At 42.7% G+C, this 20,430-nt stretch overlaps 3 protein-coding genes across 4 annotated transcripts; all 3 read left to right on the top strand.

The window, feature by feature from the left end:
- Positions 1-621: 621 nt before the first annotated feature.
- LOC119723718 (mucin-5AC-like) lies at positions 622-1,913 on the top strand. Its single transcript, XM_038194518.1, has 3 exons — positions 622-757; positions 1,175-1,303; positions 1,412-1,913. The coding sequence occupies exons 1-3, from the start codon at positions 748-750 to the stop codon at positions 1,720-1,722; spliced, it is 450 nt and encodes a 149-aa protein (XP_038050446.1). The 5' UTR covers positions 622-747; the 3' UTR covers positions 1,723-1,913.
- On the top strand, positions 1,815-5,279 carry LOC119724007 (the record flags this gene model as incomplete). Its single annotated transcript, XM_038194927.1, has 7 exons — positions 1,815-1,965; positions 2,104-2,312; positions 2,423-2,498; positions 2,590-2,792; positions 2,974-3,120; positions 3,433-3,571; positions 4,438-5,279. Coding segments are annotated over exons 1-7 (1,767 nt in total), but the record flags the coding sequence as incomplete, so codon positions are not given.
- Positions 5,272-20,158, top strand: LOC119723716 (adhesion G-protein coupled receptor D1-like). 2 transcript variants are annotated; one of them, XM_038194517.1, is made up of 19 exons: positions 5,272-5,383; positions 5,616-5,801; positions 6,024-6,092; positions 6,559-6,697; positions 7,191-7,307; positions 7,616-7,803; positions 7,969-8,021; positions 8,168-8,288; positions 9,074-9,180; positions 10,570-10,672; positions 11,277-11,427; positions 12,939-13,005; positions 13,721-13,787; positions 15,151-15,236; positions 15,627-15,753; positions 16,157-16,198; positions 17,955-18,188; positions 18,904-18,943; positions 19,325-20,158. In XM_038194517.1, the coding sequence occupies exons 1-19, from the start codon at positions 5,372-5,374 to the stop codon at positions 19,462-19,464; spliced, it is 2,049 nt and encodes a 682-aa protein (XP_038050445.1). In that variant the 5' UTR covers positions 5,272-5,371; the 3' UTR covers positions 19,465-20,158. The 2 variants fall into 2 exon arrangements, with proteins under 2 accessions (XP_038050445.1, XP_038050444.1); XM_038194516.1 differs by having other exon boundaries at positions 19,322-20,158.
- The last annotated feature ends 272 nt before the right edge of the window (positions 20,159-20,430 follow it).

Below are 20,430 nucleotides of genomic sequence, written 5' to 3'. Positions count from 1 at the left end.
CAGATGACCATACCTGCGCTCTATTAACCCTCCAATGATTGGATTTCTTTTCCAACTTTGTCATTGATGTTTGTTCTGTACAGCTTGATAGTTTTTTATGAAAAATGCCAAATGGAGAATTAAAAGCATCATTTCACAACATTTCACACATAAGGCCAAAAAAGTCTCCGGTTTCTGGTATGGAGCTTGCCCAAAAAGTGGTGCGGCGACGCGGCTTTTTTTTTTTTTTTTTACCTGATTTTTTTTTGCTTCAAATGTCGGCTGATGTCTGCAAATGGTGCTCGATTAAACTTAGTGCAAATATATGGGAGTCCAGAGAGGCCACATAAAGCTTATTCTCGACCATAACCCAATCTAAGAACACGTTAAAATTGTGCAGCAGTAGGATTCCAGTCAAACCAGTGAGTTTGGCGGTTTGAGACATCATCTTTCATTGAAAAAAAACCTTTTTTATTTTGCCGACGCGCATGGCTACGGCGACGCGCGCGCATACCAGAAACCGGAGACTTTTTTTTTTGGCCTAATAGCCTAAAATCTAGAACAAATTCAACGTGTACAAAAACTTCCGGTGCTCCGACTTGTGCTTTGATTTGTAAAATGTCATTTCAGACTTATGGAATCAGTGCACAAAGACTGGAATACTTCCAGAGTTAACTTGAGAAGAAACCAAGATACGTCCGTTTCGTCCGGTTGAACAACTTCCAGTGGGTCAACGACCTATGCCTGCGAGTTGATATTCTGGGAACGATGCACATAGGTAAGTTTGCAATGGGACTCAGCTCGCCTCTAGGTGGCAGCAAACTCGTAAGTGGATTTCGAGATGTTCGAGGGACACCCATTTTAATTGGTGAAATCAGAATGACCGCTGTGCATGCGCAGGCGACTTTAAAAAGACTAAAGTCTTTGATTGGTGTTGAAACTTTCCGGCATAATCGAGAGAAAAATCTATACCTACCAGGCCCAAAAGTTCAGCATTTTTTTCAACCTAATAATCGTTGGCTTTCCTGCATGAGTTAGCCAAACTGCATTTTTTAAGTGAGGCCCTGTAAAAGCTCTTTAACCACACACAAAAGAGTTCAAAGGATGACAGGTGCGTCTCAAAATGGAGCCATTCTTTGATTCAATTCTACTTTTTAAAAGCTTATTATCAGCTGAAACTTTCCTTTACTTCCAGTCAATTCCTTCTCTGCCGACTTTGAGGACACGGTACCCTTTTGGCAAGATCGTTCGGTAAGCAACGGGACATGGGCGTGGCATAGATACGGAGACTTCGCCGAGGACAATGTCACTCGCGCTTTCGACAGTAAGCAAACATTATCATTTTGATTGCCTTGACTTATGATGATGGATGTTTTATGTGACCGATTGTATTACCCAGAGCATAACGATTTACATAATTTTGCATATCTAGGCAGTTTTATCTTCTACGATTGGATGAATGCAGCGTCAGATTGTATCGACGGACACCTGTCGACATCAAACGGGCCCAATAACAGCATTACGACTCAGATGCCGACCCAATCCACAACATTGCGTTCCTCGACGCTTCTGTCTACTACACCACGGTCCACAACGTCACAATCCACACAACCTCTGTCATCCACAGCATTCCCAAATACTGGATCGAACGTAACAATGCCAGCAACATCTACAGCAAAACAGACATCCGCAACATCAACATCCACAACACCGACATCCACAACACCGATATCCACAACATGACATCCCCAACGCCGATATCCACATCCACAACACCGGCATTCACAACACCGACATCCGCAACATCGACATCCACAACACCGATATCCACAATAATGACATCCCCAACGCCGCATCCACATCCACAACACCGAATCCACAACACCGACATCCACAACACCGACATCCGCAACATCGACATCCACAACACCGATATCCACAACAATGACATCCACAACATCGACATCTACAACACCCACATCCACAGCACCGACATCCACAACACCGACATCCACAACACCTAGATCCACAACATCCCTGTCACCGAGCTCAACCACCGAACTGTACACAGTCTGTGCCTATGGAGGCTCCCAAGGGCCCTTGTCTCTCGTCTGTTGGCTGCAGCAAGCACCGGACCAACAGCTTCATATGTAGCCCGCTTCCGATTTTTGGTCCGGGGTTCAAAAGCTGATACCAAACTCACCGTCTTCATCTCGAAAACCGATGAATATGCGGTTACCTCGGAGACGAAAATTTGGCAACAACCGGCCCAGGGCCCAAACAGCGAAGTTCAGGATGGATACACGGAGTTTCAACTTCGAGAAGGGGACCAGGTAAAGGTTGGCGTTCAATCTTCATAAAATTAATGATCAATACAGTACAGTTGAACATATCGGTAAGAAACAAATCCTCAACATTAATGAGGTTTTTTTGTTATCTATAGGTTATTATCGAAGCCACCATCGCCAAAGACGACAGCGTGGCCATTATAGCCATTGATGACTTGAACCTTTTCAAAGGTAAGTTGGAGATTAAATGCCAAAAGTATACGCTAAATCCACGAAACAGGACGGACGTGGATTTTTTTTTAAATATGCATTTATGTCGCAGGAGCTAGTGAGCCTGAACATCTCGCATTGGGTATGGGCAGTACGCAGCACTGGTGGCGCATATCAAGCGAGCAGCTAAACGTGTCTAGCGAGAGGCCACCGATTGCCAACGGGAGTTTTCAAGCGGACAACGCCCGGCTGAACACCGAGGAGGGGGCGGGTGCATGGTGCCCCATGAGTAACGACCAAGACAGTTGGATTCAGGTACTTGTAAATCAAACTTGAGGACGGCATTCCTTATTATAATTTTCTTCAAGGTTTCAAACCCTTACATTCTTCGGTCATTTTCTTAATAAGAAATTTGACTGTTGAAATAATCCACTTGCGTCTTCAGTCACACAACCACCGTGGTAAAATTGGCTCTTCATTTTCCTCTCACCTATAGGTTGATTTCGTGGCAGACGCGTATATTTACGGGATAGTCATACAGGGACGAGCATCCGTTGACGAATGGGTTGAGACTTTCTCGGTGTCGTATTGGACGAGTGAGGAAGGATGGAAATACATAACCGATGCTGATGGCAATGAGAAAGTACGTACTCTTTCCCCTCCAACTTTTTATTAAAAACGTCTAAACAATTTACTGATAACATGTTCGACCCATATACACAAAACAGCAATCGAATGTAACTTGTAAATTTGCGTGAAGCACTTATGGTCAGCTGGGTGCAAAAAAAAGGGACGACTGTTTCACGTTTGTTAATATTCTATTTAAGAGTACATTGTATCAACCGAGTGTGCAAAAAAAGGGTATTGATTCGGTCGGCAACTGATAGCAGCTATCTTCAGTGTCATTTTGATTCCAAAGTAATATTATTGTCCCAAAACTATATTCGTGTTCTAGATTTTTGTGGGATCATACGACAGTGATACACCGATCCACGTTGTATTCGACGAGCCAATCAACGTACAACTTGTGCGCATCTACCCAGTCACGTGGCACAATGAGCCCTGTTTACGGATTGAGTTGATAGGCTACAAGCGTAAGACTGTATTTTTGCAATTTTTTTCAATTTAATAGAATATATAAGTTAAACTTGTGATGAAAATTCATTACACGAGGTTTAAACTGATTATGATTTCACTTAACAGGATAACGATAACTGAACTTGTATCAGCTTTGCGATACTTAACCATTTTGTAGTTTAGTATTCTTACCATATCATATATCAAATGTCATGGATTGCTTCTGTTGATAACTCTAACAATTATTCTCTTGTTTTACCGCCATTACATAATAACATAGCAAAGTTAAAACACATTTTACATTTTTTTCTCATGACTATCTGACCATTCGTGTGACCACTCATTCCGCCATCTTGGTAAAGGAACATCCTGCATGTCATTTTTCAAAAGCACTACTGTGCAATCAGTTGTGTCCTGCACTGCATGAGAACAACATCACGAATCCAGAATGTTTAATCACATGTTTTGTCTGTAATTTGAAATAACCTGTACCGTAAATCATGGTCAATTAAATGGTTTAATTCGTCTATTTTATGTTCAACCGTCGATGTCGTTGTTCCGTTGTGGAACAATTCTTTTTGTGATTGGCACAGTTTTCGTACTTCACTTTATAAAGCACGGTGTCCTCACGCAATACTTTTTTTCTTGTTGAATGTTGTACTCTTTTTAGTCCATTACGCCATTCGTACCTAAAATATACTGTTCTTTTGTTTCTGATCACCTTTTTGGTTTTAAGCATGAATGAAAAAGTTAACCGTGAAAAACATTGCCACTTGTCCGAGTTTTCCCTTAAAACTGCATGATTCCAATTTTGTCATAAAAACTGATTAGATATATTTCTTCAACTACAAAAGAAGTATGTATTTTCCTGTCAATTATTAAGGCTTGCCGACTACCGATCCTGTAGAAGACAATGCCACGGAGGGTGAATTTACCAGCGAAGCAATGACGCCATCGGGATACGGAACAACAGACGATACTCCCTCGTCAACCGTTGATGCTGAGTCTACACCACAAGAATCTAGCACGGATGAAAGAAGCACCGTGGCCATCCCAGCAACAACGGGCACCGGATTGTTAGGTTCGGGAACAGGAGACGACTACCCTGGTACAGTAACTGACGCTGCTTACTCGTTTCCACCTACCTCGTCAGATACTGTGATCCAGGGAACGGACATAACCTCAGAGGCTCAGACTTTTAAAAGCACAACTCCTGAGGTGCAAACTACGCAAACCGCCACCGTCGAACCTCAGACATCAAGAAACCTCAGTGTGACCTTAGGAACAACGAGTCTAGACCCCACACCTTATGAACCTCAAACACCGATGATTCATGATGCAGTGGAAATGGCAACAAATCCGAAGACCCAAACCTCCAAACCTAAGCAATCAGTGACCACGGAGGCAACGCCAAAGCTAACTAAAGCAGATTCTGCAACATTGGAAGCTCAGAAATCGATGCCTCCTCCCGAAACCAACTCTGAGGCAATGAGTCCAGAAACAACAGCCTTCAAACCTTGGACATCAATACCCACTGAACCAAACTCAGAGACACCGAGCACGGAAACCACAACTCTTGACCCTCAAACATCAGTTTCAACTGAAGTGACATCCCTGACACCGGGTCTAGAAACGTCAACTCCGCCTGTTGATCACAATCCACGACCTCTAATGGCAAACAGTCACCAGGTGGGCCTCCCGTCACCCTACACCACAAGTGATGTGAATACTACCACTGTAAAAAGTCAACCGGGTCGCATCCGCACTCCACCAATGGGACCGCTGTTTCAGAGAAAGAGGCCCAGGAACGAATTCAAATGGCCACACGTGTAAGTGACATGCCAATGCGTGAAAGCGTACCTACTAAGGTACTGAATATCCGAATGCCTATCAAATTTACGATAATGTACACCAGGGTTTTAAAATAACAAACTACAAAGGGCAAATGTCTTTCTATACAACGTGACAGTGTTATATGTACACCAAACTGTGCAACAGACATAACTCAAATCTGAGTCAAACGAGATTACAATTTAACTACACAGATTTCTTTCTTTCAAGGTTGAAGATGTTTACACCGCGATCGAATCGCTGGAAGGCGCTCTAACACCTCAGACGGCCAAACTGGCTCTAGACGCCGTATCCTCCGCCAAATCTACCCACCTAACCGACAGAGAGGTTGCGGTAGTGACCAAGACACTAGGCGCGGTCTCCGAAGCAGCTGGGAAGGACAAAGACTCTGCCAAGGTAAAAACTAATAACTCATCCCAATGTTCACTGGTAACTCATTCATCACACACACTGAAGCTTTGTCTATCAAACATACCTTAAAACGTTGTTGAGTTGTTGCAATATATAGAAGAAGGAATCACTTTATACATTATATCAATGTGCAGTTTCTCGATGCGAATTTGTTAAAGTCAACTGCATTGTTTATTTCTAAAACCTTACTTTATTTTGATATCATAGGAGTTCCTCAATGTGTGTGGAGATCTTCTCAGTGCAAATTATACAGACGCACTCTCATCTTCCGGCACGGTAAGTCAGACGTCACAGTCTGTAAATGTCTGAAGGTAGAACTGTTTTACGCCATGCGCCAATGTACTTCAGTTTTTTATGACCCTCAACTGATCAGAAGCAGTGTATGTACCAGCCTCGCCTCCGTGGGCGCATGCGCGTTCCTTCATACTAACGCGCAAGGCATTATGGGAACCAACACAGCTAAGCAAGATCGTACCCATGGGGAACGAGGTTGGGTATACACAGACTACACTGGTTTAGTTTTGGGAGGCAAAACATGTCACTGTCGCCTAGGTCAACCGTGAATACTGCCACCTAGTGTCAATGGTATTCAGCCTCGGGCCGTCTACATTGAAGAGCGCCCCCGTGTGTTACTGTCCGAGGTGGTTTGTTGGCCGACTTTCGGGTTACCTCTTGGTCTTCTGAAGCCAGTGATTAGACGCGTGGCCGATGTATTAATAACTTACATTTTGTTATTTTCCAGGCTACCAATTCTTCCACATCGGCCTCCACCTCGGTTATCAGTAACCTGCTTAGCGCGGTCGACAACTTTGCGGCTTCCGTCACTGAAAACCTACTGGATGAGAATACGACGGAAGTCCTCATTGCTAACGACAATCTAGGTAAGGGAAAACCTGAAAGTAATGTAAATATGCATAATGATTTGCATAATTATGACACTGTGCAATAATTAACCTAACAGACCTTATTCACGACGAAGCCATTTTCGATCGTGTTCCCTGAATCTATTTTATAAATTGTAAACTTGTTCCAAGCCTCACTTTCATGTAAAAATAATTGATGTGGCTTGAAACTTTAGGGTACTATGATCAATCAGGCATTTTTAATGATTCATCAGAGCAGACTGGTATTACATTTTTAATGAACTTTTATTACATTGCTTTCGTTTTTACTCCTAAATTCCAATAATGAAGACTTTACCTCGCTTTCAATTTAAAATGGTCGTCGTGTGAATAAAGTAAATTGAATAAAACACAATACGCTGTACATGTATTACAAATATGCTAACTTTGATAACGTTTCGACATCGGAAACTCTCCATGGAGACAGTGGTTTGTTTTTATTTCGAGTAATTCTTTTTGATTTGATCCTCAGTTCTACAGTGCTGGTCAGACTTTAGCGGAAAAATCAAAGGGAACAAGGTGGAGCTTACCCCTGAATCTAGCAAGAACGTCTTCTCCCTACCTGCGTCTTCTTTCCAGGGAAAAGAAAGTACTTAAATGACCAGTCTTTTGTCATGGTGGATTAATATGCTTATACTTAACATAACAGAAGCCTGAGGAATGACTGGTGATGCATATTTTTTAGGCGATCGAAAAACAAACCACAAATGGTCTAATGCTGCCTAGAGACCTGGTTTTAATTTTGTAAATCACACGCCCTACCAGTTGATTCAACATTTTACAAGGACGTCTTATTTTAGGTTTCAAAACTGGGAAAAAAACACAAATAAGTGTTCGGTTAATATTTAATTGCCAATAGTCTTCTGACGTCAAACCAATTGCTATCACGTTATTTAGTCAAAGCTACAGCAGTCGTCTTCAAAACCCTTCACAACGCGATCACGACCGAGGTCGAAGGTCAGAGTTCATCCGGAAATGCGACCTTGGGGTCAGAGGTCGTATCACTTACCGTGACCCAAGAGGATGGTTCGCCACTTCCATTTAGCGAGGACAATCCCGTGGTTTTGTCCTTCCAGCTTGAACAGGTATGCAGAAAATGTTGCTGTTTATTTTGTTTGTTTACAATTAGCAATGAAAAAATATATATTACACCTATACCGAGTGGCACCGTTCATTAAATATGAATCAAGTAATAGCTAGAATTTAATTGGCTCGAAAATTATGACATCGAAATCCTTGTTGTCTTACAGAGCAAAACATCGGACCAGGAGGCAAAATGCTGCTTTTGGAAGTTCCAAAACAGGTAAATTAATTTTTAAAAAGTAGGTGTATTACTTGGATGGAAAGTATGTTTTGGAAAAAAAAAGTGGGACAGATGTGTTTAACAAAAAGAAGTACAATGGCTCAAATATTAACGACCTTCAATTTTCCATTTTTTTTCTACAAAAGTTCCGAGGGCGGTTTGTGGTCGACGGATGGCTGCGTTGTCAACGAATCTTCATCCAACGCCACCACGTGTCACTGCAGTCATCTGACTAACTTCGCCGTCCTGCTTCAGCTTAAGGAAACGGTAGGAACCACATGCAAACAACATTTCACAGCGGCACATTATCTACTTGTTTGTACAAAATAAGTTCAAGTTAAAATTTTCAAGCATACATTTTTTTTTGCTAAATAATGACATTCACCCAGCTAAAAAAGAAGTTAACGAGTATACGGCTTGCTTGGGGTAAAACAGGTTTTTAACTAGTAAGCACTCAGAGAGCGTAACCTCCGCCAAGGCTTAACAATTCCCCGCTATATTGGCAGTACACCCAAAAGAAATGCTCGCATAAATGGTGAAGAATCCTTTAAAAAAATGATTGGATCCTGACCCACATCCGGATCACTTCGAAAATGTAATCGAATTGCACTTGTACCAAGGAACACCCCTTTTTTTTCCATGCACATCCGTCCACAACTTTTTGAGTTATCTTGTTATAAAAACAGACAAACCAACCAACCAACTAACAAACTAACCAACGCCGAAGAAAATATAACTTCCTTGGCAGAGGTATTTAGGAAATTCAACGAATTTCAACGACAAACTTCCATTCCTCCAACCTTGAAACTGTATTCAGCCATGTATACTTTAAAGGTACGCCGAGTTCAATCAATACCACAATCCCGGCCAAAATGGTTGGAACCCTGAACCTGCCACTGTCACCCACTCCCCCGCTCCCCCGGTCAATGTTGTTCTCTCCAGCTGATGGAGCACACACCGCGCAATGAGAGACAACATTGAACGGGGGCCGGGGGGTTGGGGGCCCAGCGAGATTTGGCCAGGATTGTAGGCTCCTTTTTTATTTTGTGTAGGTAATACCAGCGGCGCACTCGACAGCGCTTGAAGTCTTGACGTACATTGGAACCATCTTGTCCATAACTTCATTGCTGCTCTCCATCGGACTGTTCTGCTTTCTGAGGTTAGCCTTATCGGTCAACTCTTCGTGTTAATAATAAACCTGTCGACTTCCTTGATATTGCTCGTCTTACAAGTTTGTTCTTAAAATAATCCTTCAACTGTGCAAACACTGTGTGTCGAATTTCATATAACGAAATTGAAAAGACATCACCCGTGATTACGACTTCGTTACATCTGAAAGCGCACGTAACGAGGTGGGCGCCTGAGAGGCTCACACATAATGGGTTTAATTGCTTTCAGCCTAGTCACGATCCTGAGTCATTATTTATCCTTTTTCCTTAATTAAACACGATCTGACTTCCCCAGTCACTGCTTACATGATCAGAACTGACAGTCGGATGTGATTTGCAGTGATTAATTCGTCATTCCATGTGTGATAGCAATTTGTTCGATAACAAAGAATTTCACTTGCACGTTGGCTTCAATGTCCTTCCAACATGTTAAATCAGCCTCGGCGGAATGAACGGCTTTCAAACTGGGGGGGGGGGGCATCACCAAAAAGTGGCACTTGCACATCCGTGCTGAAATGTCGACACTTTTTTTCACCGGACACTTTGCCTCCGTAAAATCAAATAGTGGGGGTGGGGTGGGGTGGGGTGGGGTGGGGTGGGGGGGGGGGGGGGGGGGGGGGGGGGGGGTGTAACATCTTCAAAAATAGAGGGGGCGCTCTTCAAACCCGGCCATTGTGCAAACTACGCATTATGTGCCCATTTGAGGGCGCATTGTAAGGGTTTTGGGGCTTGGTTTTCATATTCATCGTTCATATCAGAACTCTCTATGCCATTTTGAGAAATGGTTAACTAAAAACAAATTATCCAAAATTTTAGGGTCAGTTTTGTTTTCATCTCGAGGGGGCACATTTATGCTCGAGGGGGCACTTTTATGCCCGCAAAAGGGGCTCTTGGGTAAATCTGGGGGGGGGGGCAAGAGCCAGCCAAGCCCCCATGTTCCGCCGCCCCTGTGTTAAATTTAAGAATCACCAATACGAACGCATTCATGGTTCTTGACGTCGTGTAATATTATTGATACCCCTGAAAACTCGCGTTCAGAGCTGTATACAGCACCGAATACGGCTGTATTTCAAATGTCTTTAGTCTGTATAAAGTGTCAGACCAAACTACCCGATTTCTATTGTTTCCTATCCAGTGTACAACAGCCACACTTTGTTCATGTATTGAAATAAAATACATCACTTGACAGCCGATAAACGATTGAATGAAACACCCAGTATTAAAAACAGTGTTAAAACTCCGGAAATAAATGTCTAGCACAACACTACAGCTTTATACGAATCTTCTTGGCTTATATTTTCCAAGTGTCTAGAGGCTATGTTTTCACCAAGAACGTATTTTGAAAGCTTCAAGACGGACGGTTTCGAATTTGATTTCAGGTTGTTGAAGTCCCAGCGTGTCATCATCCACGTGAACCTGGCGGTCTCGCTAGCCGCTGCTCAGCTGCTGTACCTGACAGGGATAGATGCCACGTCTAATCAGGTCAGTCGTCGTCTCTCTATGACATTTTGAACAAGACAGACGCAGTAAAAGTGATAGCACGGAAAGCTGAAGAAACCTTTAGAGAGGAAGAGAAAATGTGATGCGATCAAGCTACATGAGTCATTTGTCGACCCTATTCATTTTTTTTTTATTACAGATTTGAAACGAGCACAATCTCAGCATTACTGCTGTGAAAACTGCATGCTGGTACCATCTTTAGTTCAAAAATTATGGAAGTCGGAACACCAAGAGATGTGATGAAGTGATGTGATGAAGTGGCCCTATTTTGGCCTGTATCTCCAAATAAAAATTCCCAACAAACGACTCATTTTAATAGCTTGATCACATCACAAATGATGAATTCATATTCAGTATTATGGGGAAAGCCGGAATAATAGTCCTAGAAATCACACGGAATCAGCGTGTGGTTAAAAAATATAGCTTAACTTGGGCAAAGGCGGAGGAAAGCATAATACTATGTGAGCATTTCCCTTAGAAAAAAGAGGGGGGAATGTCCTCTTACATGATTTTAACTGAAAAGTGGGCTGGCGTTGGTATAGCCATGTACCATAATTATCTGCAACACTACACACTTTGTTTATAGGGATGGTGTAAGGCTATTGCAGTCCTGCTACACTACCTCTTCACAACCTCCTTCGCGTGGATGTTCATGGAGGGCGTTCACCTCTACATGAAGTCTGTGGCGGTCTTCGGTAAGGGCCTGAAGACGTGGATGCACATGGCCATAGGATGGGGTAAGTCACATTGTCGAGAATCAGAATAGCTTGGTACCCTTGTCGGATGATGCACGGCTGAAGAAAGAAGCAATGATTAATGTCATCACCATTCTGAGTGACGAAATACTTGTGATCTAAAAAGCCTTTCCACTTAACATTGGTTTACATGGTTCGTTAGTCACAGCAATTGCTTTTTGACAGTGAACAAACACAGCACGCAATTACCAGCTGTCACAGGCCGTAATATTTAGATTACTAAATTAATATTTAAGGGGCGCTCTTGTATCGGTCAAGTTTCCTGCACCAAGGTCAATTTTGCGATCCCAATAAAGGGCGCTCAAACAGAAAATTACATTTGGCAAAATTGGCACCAGTCCGGAACTGAAAAAGCCTAGATACATCTTGGACACTTGGTGGCAGCAGACATAATTTTCGTTTCCGGTTAGATGGGTTAGATGTTTATGGAAAACTATTGTTTACTATGGTATCTAAACATTGCCTAGGGTTAAGTGTAACAGCAACATTGGTGTACATGTAATTTTGCCCCCCCCCCCCCGATGCGCCACTCACGGCATATTATTGTGTATGGTATCCAGACGTCGTTTCGTACATCCGCTTAGTCCATTAAAATTTTGCGTCAGCTCCTTGCGTCATACTGAGCATGCGCAGCAGGAGCGAAAGGAAAACCTATCGCCAGCTAATCAAAGCATTATTAACAGTGTCTGCTATGGGACGAAGAGCTTGCATCTCTTCGCGGGTGAAAAACCTTTCCCGTGTGGTTGTTGGGTCACCTACCGTGGTCGGCGCATTATAGGCCTACGCTCTGTCGGTTCCCGGCCCATCGACCGTAAAGCGATAACAACAGGCCGGCTGGCGGCTTTTAAGTTGTTGATTTGTTCGGATACCATTGCAGGGGTTCAGTCGAGGGCGAGATCTGTAAGGAATCCCTTAGAACGGATGTCGGATCCTCGAAAACCGCGGATGTTGTCTACTCTGATAGGATCGGAGAGGCAATAATACAGAAGGGTTGCCTAAGTAGATGAAAGAGGATGCCGAATATCATCGGTCATTCTCGTGTCATCGACTTTCTCGGTGTATAGTGTTGATATCACGAGCGGCTGTGAATAAGGGGACAGTCTGACCGCTACGGAGGAGTTAGTGGTTATTTATCCAGTAATTTCCTTTCCCTGAATAACGTATTATTGCATATCGTATTGACTGCAGCATCTCAGCCATTCCCTTAAATACACAGGACCTCAACACCTCACCAAACTCCATTTGAAAAATCCTACTATATTGATTTCTGAAACAAGTTTGGCACTATAGCAAAGTTATGGTGACCAGCCTGTAACAAGTCATAGGAACTTCACCAGAGCTGCATTCTGGCTACTGCTTTCACAATTGCATTTGTCGAAAATGTAAAATACATCAAGCTGGACTTTCAAGCCAATACTTATTCTAGGGACATAAACGCTGCGTATTACTTTGAATGACCATCTCAGAATCGTCATTTTTGTTCTTGTGTGCAGGGTCTCCCCTGTTGATAGTCGGCGTTGCCCTGGCTGCAAGGTTTGATGGCTATGGCACTGAGACCCGGTAAGGAAATGAAACATGACGTAACCACAATCCCCCCCAAAGAACCCCAACTTGAATAATTATAATAATCGTAATGATAATAATATTCATTAATGACGCATTTTCGAAACATTTACTGCAAAATGGGAAAATAAAATAAATTTCGTCATGAAAATTATGCATAATTTTATTTGCAAAGGCGTTTTAGTCTGGATCAAATATTTCAGAACAAATGGCTCATTTAATTTCTTGTCTTGAATATAACTGTATTTCGTGTTTTAATTTGATACAGACAGACGTTTTTGACAGAAACCTTATATGACGAGATTATAAGCCAGTTCATTATCTAGAGCGATATAATGTGACAAAGCCTCTACAAATCCTCTACATCAGCGTTAACACACACTATGTTGGTAATCAGACGCTGAAAGCCATCACACCTATACCTGGATGCCTCGAAATTGGTGACAAAGTAAGACAGAAGATGCTAGATCGAATTTTATCAGGCAATCTATACTGAGAAAATGTGTCAAACACTTCCGAAAATGGGTCACGGAGAACATGGTCAATTACTAACACAGTTTTTTACGACAGTAAGCCGTGAAAAACATATCCTGTTTTGGCCAGCTTGGTAATTTTAACCTTGGGCATGGGGGGCGCATCACCTGACACCGTGCGCGGTATATCTTGTTTGCCGCGATTTTGTCAAATTATTTTGGCGTTGTGTTACACACAGCTGCTGGCTGTCCCTCGACAGTGGCCTCATCTACGCGTTCGTAACTCCAGTGGTGGTTGTCGTGGTGGTAAGTGCTCAACGGCCATTGCATGTACATGTTTATCCTGGTGTGGCGACGACTGTTTTATGATTCACACTTATTCAAGATTCGCCTTCTGCCTTATCAAACCTTAAGCCGAATGCGAATTAAAGGTCATTCCAGACCTAGGGAATGCTTGCCTTTGCAAGCTTGCCTGTTTGTCTGATTTCTGAAAATTCAAGTTTCCGTGTGCAAGTGTATACAATCTTCAGGGAGCCAGACGTTATTCAAATGCCCCATAACAAATGGCTTATTATGCCACTTTTGATAACGAACAGTATTCATGCTGGAGGCAAAATCCATACGAATCACACTTTTTTCCTCTTTCCTGCACACCTGTATCAACATCGTTAACTTATAAAGTGCCCCAGGTCCCCATGAGAGGACTCTCACTACACGGCCCAAAGATCAACTGGGTGAATTTCTGTTGATTTTCATGAATCCCGTGCCCCTTCTCGAGAATTATTTATGGGGTGAATGTTGTCCTTAGCTTGTCGAAAGCACCTCGACTCACGGTTATCCAACTCTGTGATCGGAGAAGTAGAACTAGAACTTGGTGGATGCGAGCGTTTGCCGTTATACTCGTTTTGCATGGAAAACCCCTGTTTTGTGCAATGAAGCGTTCAAAGACCAACCGAATCAAAATCGGGTTCACTCACGGACATTGGGCCCCTTTGGTTTGACTCTACAGTCTCCGCCTAGCGCCTCCAGCATAGCTTGGGGCGCCCCGCTCTGTACGGGATTGACTGATTGATATCCCGCGCTCAGCTGCAGGCATAGAGATCGTCTTGTGTCGTTTTTTTTTCAAGGAATTCAAAAACTTGCAAAGGAGAAGAAAACAAAGATGGTGAAAAGTCGGTGCCAAAAGGCCATGTTTCATCGATCGTATAATGCTCAATTTACTTATTGGCTTTATACGCGGAAGGGAATCTAAGAGCACATGATACGGGCTTCCATGGCGATATTATGTCGAAGTGAATCGAACACTGCTTTGAAAAGGCCGGACGACATGGCACTTACAGTCGATGTGATCAAATGTCGCTTTAATTCCTGAAATGCGATACCGATTCTTCGGAGTTCGGCAGATTTGTGACACTTTCACGGTCACTTTAAAAGCGGCAGTGCAAAATATCTCCGGGCGGCTTGCAGCATCTTGCAAAGCGAGAATTACGTGATGAAAATGACCACATCTCTGCGCCATTCAAATGCAATCCAGCAAACTCTAGGGACTTCCGATGATTTCTTTCACACAGCTTTCGCCGCAAGATAAAAGAGGAGATCAATTTAGGTGAAACTTATTAAACAAAATTGGGTAACCTTTATAAGAAATTGTACGGTTTGTCTTGAGCAGCTGAACACGCTTATATTGGTGATGGTGATTCGTGTCTTCATGGGGTTGAAGGCGAATGTCGACAAGACGGAAAAGGAAAAAATCAGGTATTTAAAAAAAGTTCAACGAATTAAGAATGAATTTAATGTTAATGTGTTACATTACACTTGTTCTTAAAAAATCACATTCTAGAAAACCTAAGAGGTCACCGTGTATTTCTAGTTGAACTTCAATGAGTTTCTGTAATATTTGACAATCTTGACGAAGAAAAGAAAATTATGCCGTGAGATATTTACACGAAATTTTTTTCATGAAGATTTCTCGGAAAACGCTTTAAATCAAGGATTCGAAGCACTCATGTACCTTTTTTTAAACACAATCTTCTTTGTTAATCTTTCCTGGAAAGAAAATCTGCAATATTTTGAAATCCAAAGAGTTTCCACTTTGAAACTCAAACAGCTAATAATGATGGAACATTGATATCCCACCGTCCCCAGGGCCGGCATCAGGGCTGTTCTTCTGCTTCAACCCCTCCTGGGATTCACCTGGGTCTTCGGTCTGTTCTCAGCCTTCGACGACACGCTCTTCTTCACTTACCTCTTCGTCATCTTTAACTCATCCCAGGTAAAGTCTTGTCTCAAACTAACGGTCGAGGCGTCAAAGTTTTATGCCTTATTGTATCCAGTGGTGTACTATGGGGTCTATTTATCTATTTATGTACTGGGGGGGGGGGGCAACCACAGGGCCTCATGTTCTTGAGGGAAAATAATGGATTTAACAAGAAACCTTAAACCGTTTTTGCTTGTGGGACGAGCCCAATGCCCACCCCCCCCCCAGTTTTCGCAACTGACACAATTATACGTTGTGTACATTATTATTCAACCAATATAACCATTATTCTGCAACATTGTTTTGACGCTAGTCTTCATCGAGCGCGTGGGGAGCGTTTGACCGATGACCGAGAGCGGCCACCGTACGGATCTAATCGTTAAATCGTTGATTTCCTCTTTTTTTCCCCCTGTATCAGGGTGTCTTCATTTTCCTTCTGCACTGTGTCGGCGATTATGAGGTAAACTCTCAATTTTTTGTTTTAAATCAAATATAAATACTATCGATTTTGCATAATTATTATGTCATTATGTGTGACAGACCGAGCCACTAAGCTCCGCCCCATTATTATTTGACCAATCACAGCGTAGATGTCCGACATGCGTGCACAAAAGTCCGACATGCGTGCACGCGCGTAGGACGCACGCAGCTTGAACATGCAGTGTGGCATTGGAGAGGAACACGTGTCTATGGTTAAAGATTGCCAAGTGCATCGGCATTTATAGGGCGCATTGGCTGCCAGGTATCCAGTTTGTTAGTGTGACGTCACCTCCAGCACTTTCTGCATGATTGGAACCGGAAGTTAACGCAGCTTGAGCGTTTGTAGCCAAATGGAGGCCAGTAATCAGTGCTGCGCGCGTGTACGTGTGTATGACGTTTTCACTAACGAACCGGATGAAGTACCGGATGAAATGTGACGTCATTTAGAACCAAACGAATGGAGTATGCGCGCGTGTTGGTTCACGGGCTGAATCGTGACGTATTCACTTCTGTACTCCATTTGGAATAAATTTCCAGCAACTTGCGCGCGTGTTAAGAACATTTGGCACAGTGCGCGCACACGCACCTGATGGCGTTTAACATGCAGTGGGCGGGGCTTACCGGATCGCTATACTCCCCGTGTCATTAGTCTTGCACTTCAAGGTCCTTTTAACTTTTAAGGAGGGGAAATAATGCGCAAAGACAGGAAACCAATTTGATTGAGGTGCTAAGCAAGACAACTCAGCTGAGAGTGAGATCCAGTCACAAGGGATATTATATCCAATAATATTACTGCAGGTAGCCTTTTTTTGGCTACAAAAGCAAATAATTAATTGCCCGTTTGTCTATCAGCTCTAGAAAGTTGGCTCCATGTGCTTTCAACTCCTCTGTGCTTAGCCCCTCCGTGAACTTGGCCCAAGTTGTATCAATTTTTCCACATAATGATGATAAGCTTCGGCCTGCCGGGAACACTCACTTGCGCATCATCGCCATCCCTTTCAATTTAGCAACATTGATTCAAACGATGTGTGAGCCGCATTAGTTAATATCATTAATGCTCAAAATGCGGGGTTTTATGCTCAACATGTGCGGTGGTGGTCATGCGAAATGGCGGATCGTAAAAGTGCAACTACAAGCTGATGATCTCCAGACGAGTCAGCGAGGGGGGTGGGCGCCTGTGCCACGCCGCCGGGGCATTGTTCTTTGGAGCACATCATCAGGGGGCTCGTGTCTCGTGGATGCTCCATAGTACGTTGGCCTGCATCCCGTACGCATCAGGGAGCTGCACTTTTCCTGTTTATTTCCGCCCTCGGTGCGCATCGCATATCGACAGCGAATTTCCTGATAATGGGGGAAAATTTGCACAGGTTTCAGTCCTTACAGTTTGTCAGCGCGGCGCATCTCCGAACAGCCATTCAACCCTTCAAATCAGTGGGTTTTTAAAAAGTCTTTACGATGTATTTCCACGACAAAAGTACTTCGGAAGAGGTCAGATCCTCATGCCAGAAAAAAAACTGAAAGAAAACTTTTTCTTCGAAATCATGCAATTTCAGACCCCATGGTGTAATCTGTTTGCGGTAACAGTTACAGATAGTTAAACGTCCATATCTAAATGAATACTTCAGGGAAAGACATCTCTGTTAAAAACTGATACAAATAGAGGCAATGCAAGGAAACTGAACCAGTTCAGCTAAAATAGAAGAACCCTTTGGTTTTTATTATTTCCCCGGACGTAGGTTCGTAAAGCCTTCAAGAGGTACCGTGGTCGCCGCCCTGCCCCCTCGCCTTCTACCGACTGCTCGGCGGTCAACCACTCCAGACTGACCCGGAAGCAAACGGAACAGAGCATGACCGCACGGGCGCCCTCAACGCCAGGGTCAGGGAATAAGCGAGCGCCCTCAACGCCGGGGTCCGGCAAGGAGGCGCATGCGCTGTCGACGGAAAGAAAGGAGCGCCATTTGACGAGCCAGGTAAAGCCCAAACGAAATGGAATTCGTTTTCGAAACCCGTCAAGGCGGGTTGTAAGCATTGAGAAGGTTAATGTCAAAGTCCCAAATATTGACTCACCGTCACTTTTCAAATTTGCAAGACTTTCCCTTGACATTCGACAGTTACTCATTTCGATTCGGGTGATTCACAATGCAGTGCGCCACCAAGAGTTTGCCAAGGAGAGTTCATTTTTTCCCCAGTGCATTGTGGGAGATGGTCGACAAATTCGCAGCGCGGGACATTTGAAATTGTTAGTTTTTCCGGCCAGAAAGTTCGTAAGCGTATGATTCGAGTATCTGTTTGCCCTTTTCTTTTCGTTTTATCGATATGGAGTTTTTTGTAAGGCGGCAGAACGCTTTGCACCAATCTATAACAAATTAGCTCAAGTTTTCTACTGACACTCGTTCAAATGGGCCATGTTTTGTCGACCGTGACTTTGAAAAACGAACTCTCCGTGGCAAACTCTTGGTGGCGCACTGCATTGTGAATCGCCCGAATTATCAATTTAGGCCGTAAAGGAACTTGCCCTTTCTCTTTTTTTTTGGGGAGTGCATTTTGATACCACTTGCCCCAATTAATATAGATGTCTGAATCTCTACTTAAACATTACTGTTAGAGCAAACATCATTGTTGGATCCAATTGAATCGTTTATAAACATAGACTGATCTGAACGAAGAGAGATTTGTGTTTTACAGGATTTGAACAATATACGGCTGAAAAGAAGAGAACCCAGCAGTAAGTAAAAATCTAGCACTCGTTCAATACAAATAAACTTGTTTGTAAGGGATGGAACAGTTAATAGAAGGAAATTCGATATTCAGTTCCTTTTTGGATTTCATTCGTTTTTCGTCGATTCAAGACCAATCTACTCATCCAGTCAAACTTTAAAGCGAACTTACACTGCAAAAACTGCAGTGATAAATTTACACCATTGGTATCTATATAGGACCATCTGGTGCTAAATTTTACTCGTGTTGTCCTATGATACCAAATGGTGCTAAATTAACACTTTTTGCAGTGTAGAATCTATTCTGTTCCAATTTCGTACAATCAAATTTGTACCAAATCTCCGCACTAACTGCCATTCATTTTTCGGCAATTGCTTTCCCACAGCAGTGTCCATCACTTCCAAATCGGCCTGGGCAAAGGACAACGCGGAAAACAAGGCGGCGACGACTGGAAGTAAGTCTAAGAATTACGAGATCGACAATGGAACCTCCTGCCAAGGTATGCCGGAAGTCAAGACGGATCTGTAGGTCGTTTCAGGGGTGCATAGGCTGACCGCATCCAAAGTTGTAAGCAATGTGTTGTCTATGGAAGTAAAACATGGAACGTAAGTCCGAATCTGTGAGCAGATTCCTAAATAGGTTGTTAAATTTGTAAATAGTTAAAAAGTAATACTAGTTTTCCGTCCAGAATGTGGAGTAGTGCATCCTTTGTATAATTACTCACTCTAGATTTATAATTAATAAAGTGATTTCACATTCACCAAAGAATTTCATAAACAGGTGTATTTTTGTGCATGATTTTTTTCCATACCACAAATTACATTATAACTGAGATATTACCTTTATGAGATCATTTTGGAGCAGCCCATCAAATGAAAACATCTCTTCGTTTTCGAAGTTTATAATCCTCAACTTTAAAAAATTACCTCGGACGTGTTTTACTATTCGAATAAAACCGTTTCAAATGCTTTCGTCATTAAGTGTCGTCATCAACAGAGGGCGCTTATAAACTTAACTTGCCGTTGTAAATACTAAAGTCGATAATGGTTGCGAAGCTAGGGGTCATGCCGATGTCGATATAAAAAAATAATTCATGTGTATAAAGTAAAACTGGAGGCTTTCCAAGGAGTAGGACTACAAAGAAAATCAAAGAATATTTTCTTATTTGTCTTCGTTAATAAACCAAGTATATTATTCTAGTTGAAGAAAATCGTGTGCGAGAGTTTAGAGTCTGTCCATTTTGTAACATGGTCCTTGTTCAGGAGGCAAATTTAATTGAAAAAAAAAAATCAGAAAAATTCTGAATGTTTGGCTTGTCGGTGACTGGTATTTTGAAAGGCAAGAACGCGTTGTTTAATGTAAGGTTCCAGTCTTTCACAAGGCTTAGTATTAACCTAATGAGACATTCAATTTCATATTGCAATATATCTTCCAAAGCGTTCTTTATTTTGTTGAGATTGAGGCATTTGACAATTGACATCGAAGTATTTTTGA

Source organism: Patiria miniata, unplaced genomic scaffold, assembly GCF_015706575.1.
Source record: "Patiria miniata isolate m_02_andy unplaced genomic scaffold, ASM1570657v1 HiC_scaffold_17, whole genome shotgun sequence".
Lineage (NCBI taxonomy): Eukaryota > Metazoa > Echinodermata > Asteroidea > Valvatida > Asterinidae > Patiria > Patiria miniata.
The sequence above is the reverse complement of the archived record's forward strand: the minus strand, read 5'-3'. Positions and strand labels throughout refer to the sequence as shown.

Bases quoted from the DNA above. Each gene is read 5' to 3' on its own strand.
- LOC119723718 (XM_038194518.1), top strand. The intron at 1,304-1,411 runs GTAAGCAAACAT...TTGCATATCTAG, and splicing joins TGTCACTCGCGCTTTCGACA to GCAGTTTTATCTTCTACGAT.
- LOC119723716 (XM_038194516.1), top strand. The intron at 9,181-10,569 runs GTTAGCCTTATC...ATTTGATTTCAG, and splicing joins GGACTGTTCTGCTTTCTGAG to GTTGTTGAAGTCCCAGCGTG. The intron at 11,428-12,938 runs GTAAGTCACATT...TCTTGTGTGCAG, and splicing joins GCACATGGCCATAGGATGGG to GGTCTCCCCTGTTGATAGTC.